General features: G+C 39.5%; 1 protein-coding gene across 1 annotated transcript; it reads left to right on the plus strand.

The window, feature by feature from the left end:
- Positions 1 to 862: 862 nt before the first annotated feature.
- LOC120296262 (mini zinc finger protein 3-like) lies at positions 863 to 1,711 on the plus strand. Its single transcript, XM_039318011.1, has one exon. It carries the CDS (start codon positions 1,185 to 1,187, stop codon positions 1,473 to 1,475), a length of 291 nt encoding a protein of 96 aa, XP_039173945.1. The 5' UTR covers positions 863 to 1,184; the 3' UTR covers positions 1,476 to 1,711.
- Positions 1,712 to 1,987: the final 276 nt, after the last annotated feature.

Genomic DNA, 1,987 nt, shown 5'->3' on the forward strand with positions numbered 1-1,987 from the left:
CTCTTGTCGATGAATCTCGAGTCCTCCACCCAGGCCTCGAGTTTGGTAAAAGCTGATTCGATTTTCTAAAACCATTTTGACCCAATAGAAAAAACGGGAAGCGTATGTCCAATGTTTGGCATAGAGTCATTGCATGTTAGAATAATTCTGCAGTAAAGTTTTGAAACTAGAAGTTGCTGCAGGATTAAAATTTTCTTTCTAGGCTCCATTCATGGTGGATGCTTTCTCTTTCTTTGCCATCTAATTATTCGAATCTTTAGGTATAGAGACAAGGTTTGTTGTCACAGTACCCATGAGGGCCACATCAATCAGCCTTTTTGGTATCAATTTGGACCCACAACCCCATTTTAAATTAGAATCCCAGCTACTCTTGCCTTGCTCATCCTTTAACTAATAATGAGCCCTCTTACTTGCTGAAAAAGAACATCCGTGATCTTCTTTGCGCATTGTTCTTCTATTTCCTTCAAATTCACTTCACTGATGCCGTGTGAAAGACAATTAATATTATACTCATTAACTCGAAGTGTCGAGGGTGTGTAAAGATAAAATTTATTCTCCACTTTAGCTTCAGTTCATAGGTTCTCCGCAATAATCTCTTCTACACGCACCATTCAGGCGTTGCAACCTCCATCGAGAATAATATGGGAGTTTTTCTTTCTTTTGCGAAAGTTGTACCTAATTCCTTGTTTTATTATAGCAATAAAATAACTCAAAGGTCCAGAGGAAGTGACTTGACCTGTCATGATTCGTTGACAAAAGGCAGTGAGACTACATGGTTTTCTTCTTTTTTTCTTTTTGGAAAATATATTTAGCTGCCTTTAGAACAAGGACATGAAAAAAATGATAAAGGAAGGAAAGAGAGAGAGAGAGTTGATCTTTACCTTTTCTACATGCCAAGCGATATGGCACTAAAAATCCTATATATATAAGCTAGGGTTAGGGTTAGATAGGCATCAACTACCCACAAAGCTGCTTATAGCATTTACTCTTCTTATTTTTATTTCCCCCTCACCATTTCTGCTGTCTCTTATACATCTATAATCAACATCATCCGAATCACGATCTTGATCTGGTTCAGCGCGAAACAGGTTCACCAGAGAAGCAAGAAATTGATCATCTGAAAGAAAGAAAACTATAACTAGGGTTTCTTGAAAGGAAAAGAAAAAACAGAGAAAAAGAAAGTCATGAAGAAGAGGCAAGTGGTGGTGAAGAGAGATGGGTCGACTAGGAATTGCACAACATCGTCATCGGCAGTCAGGAGTGTTCGATACGCGGAGTGCCAGAAGAATCATGCGGCCGGTATCGGAGGATATGCCGTGGATGGTTGCAGGGAATTCATGGCCAGTGGCGAGGAAGGCACAAGTGATGCCCTCACTTGTGCTGCTTGTGGATGCCACAGGAACTTCCACAGAAGAGAAGTCGAGACAGAGGTCGTCTGTGAGTACTCGCCGCCTCCTAATTCTAGTCACCGATAGTTGAAAAACGTGTGTGCTTAATTTATACAACACAACACTCACAGCATGTAAAGCATCTCGTTCTGATTTTAGTTTCACGAATGTGTGACATGGAGGTACTCCTAGATTAAGGTTGTACGATCATCTCTGGATGAAGTTCTCGATGCCCTCTGTAACAGAAATGCCGAGCAATCACTTTAACCACAAAATGTCCAACTATTGATGATGAGGTTTCTTCTTGCAATCTTCTTTATACACTATCGGGAATTTTCCGTAGTTAGTGATTCGATTAGAATTAAGTTTCTTGTGGAGATGAACTTTATGTTCACATAAAGAGTTTTCAATTTGAAGAATGGCAGGTAAGTGTGCATATAAGTCATGGAGGTGAAAGTAAAGTGGAATACGCGTGTGGTCAAATTGAGTTGACAGCAAGTTCTTCAATAAATAAGCCTTGGTCTCCAGTTGTTAAATTCTTCTTGAGAACAATTTTAATCGCCATCTATATCTAATTCCTTTGCAGATTTTGTGACTAT

The sequence above is a fragment of the Eucalyptus grandis genome, chromosome 7 (assembly GCF_016545825.1).
Source record: "Eucalyptus grandis isolate ANBG69807.140 chromosome 7, ASM1654582v1, whole genome shotgun sequence".
Taxonomy (NCBI): Eukaryota; Viridiplantae; Streptophyta; class Magnoliopsida; order Myrtales; family Myrtaceae; genus Eucalyptus; species Eucalyptus grandis.

What these genes read in the sequence shown, in the direction of transcription:
- LOC120296262 (XM_039318011.1), top strand. Translation starts at nt 1,185, where the DNA reads ATGAAGAAGAGGCAAGTGGTGGTGAAGAGAGATGGGTCGACTAGGAAT.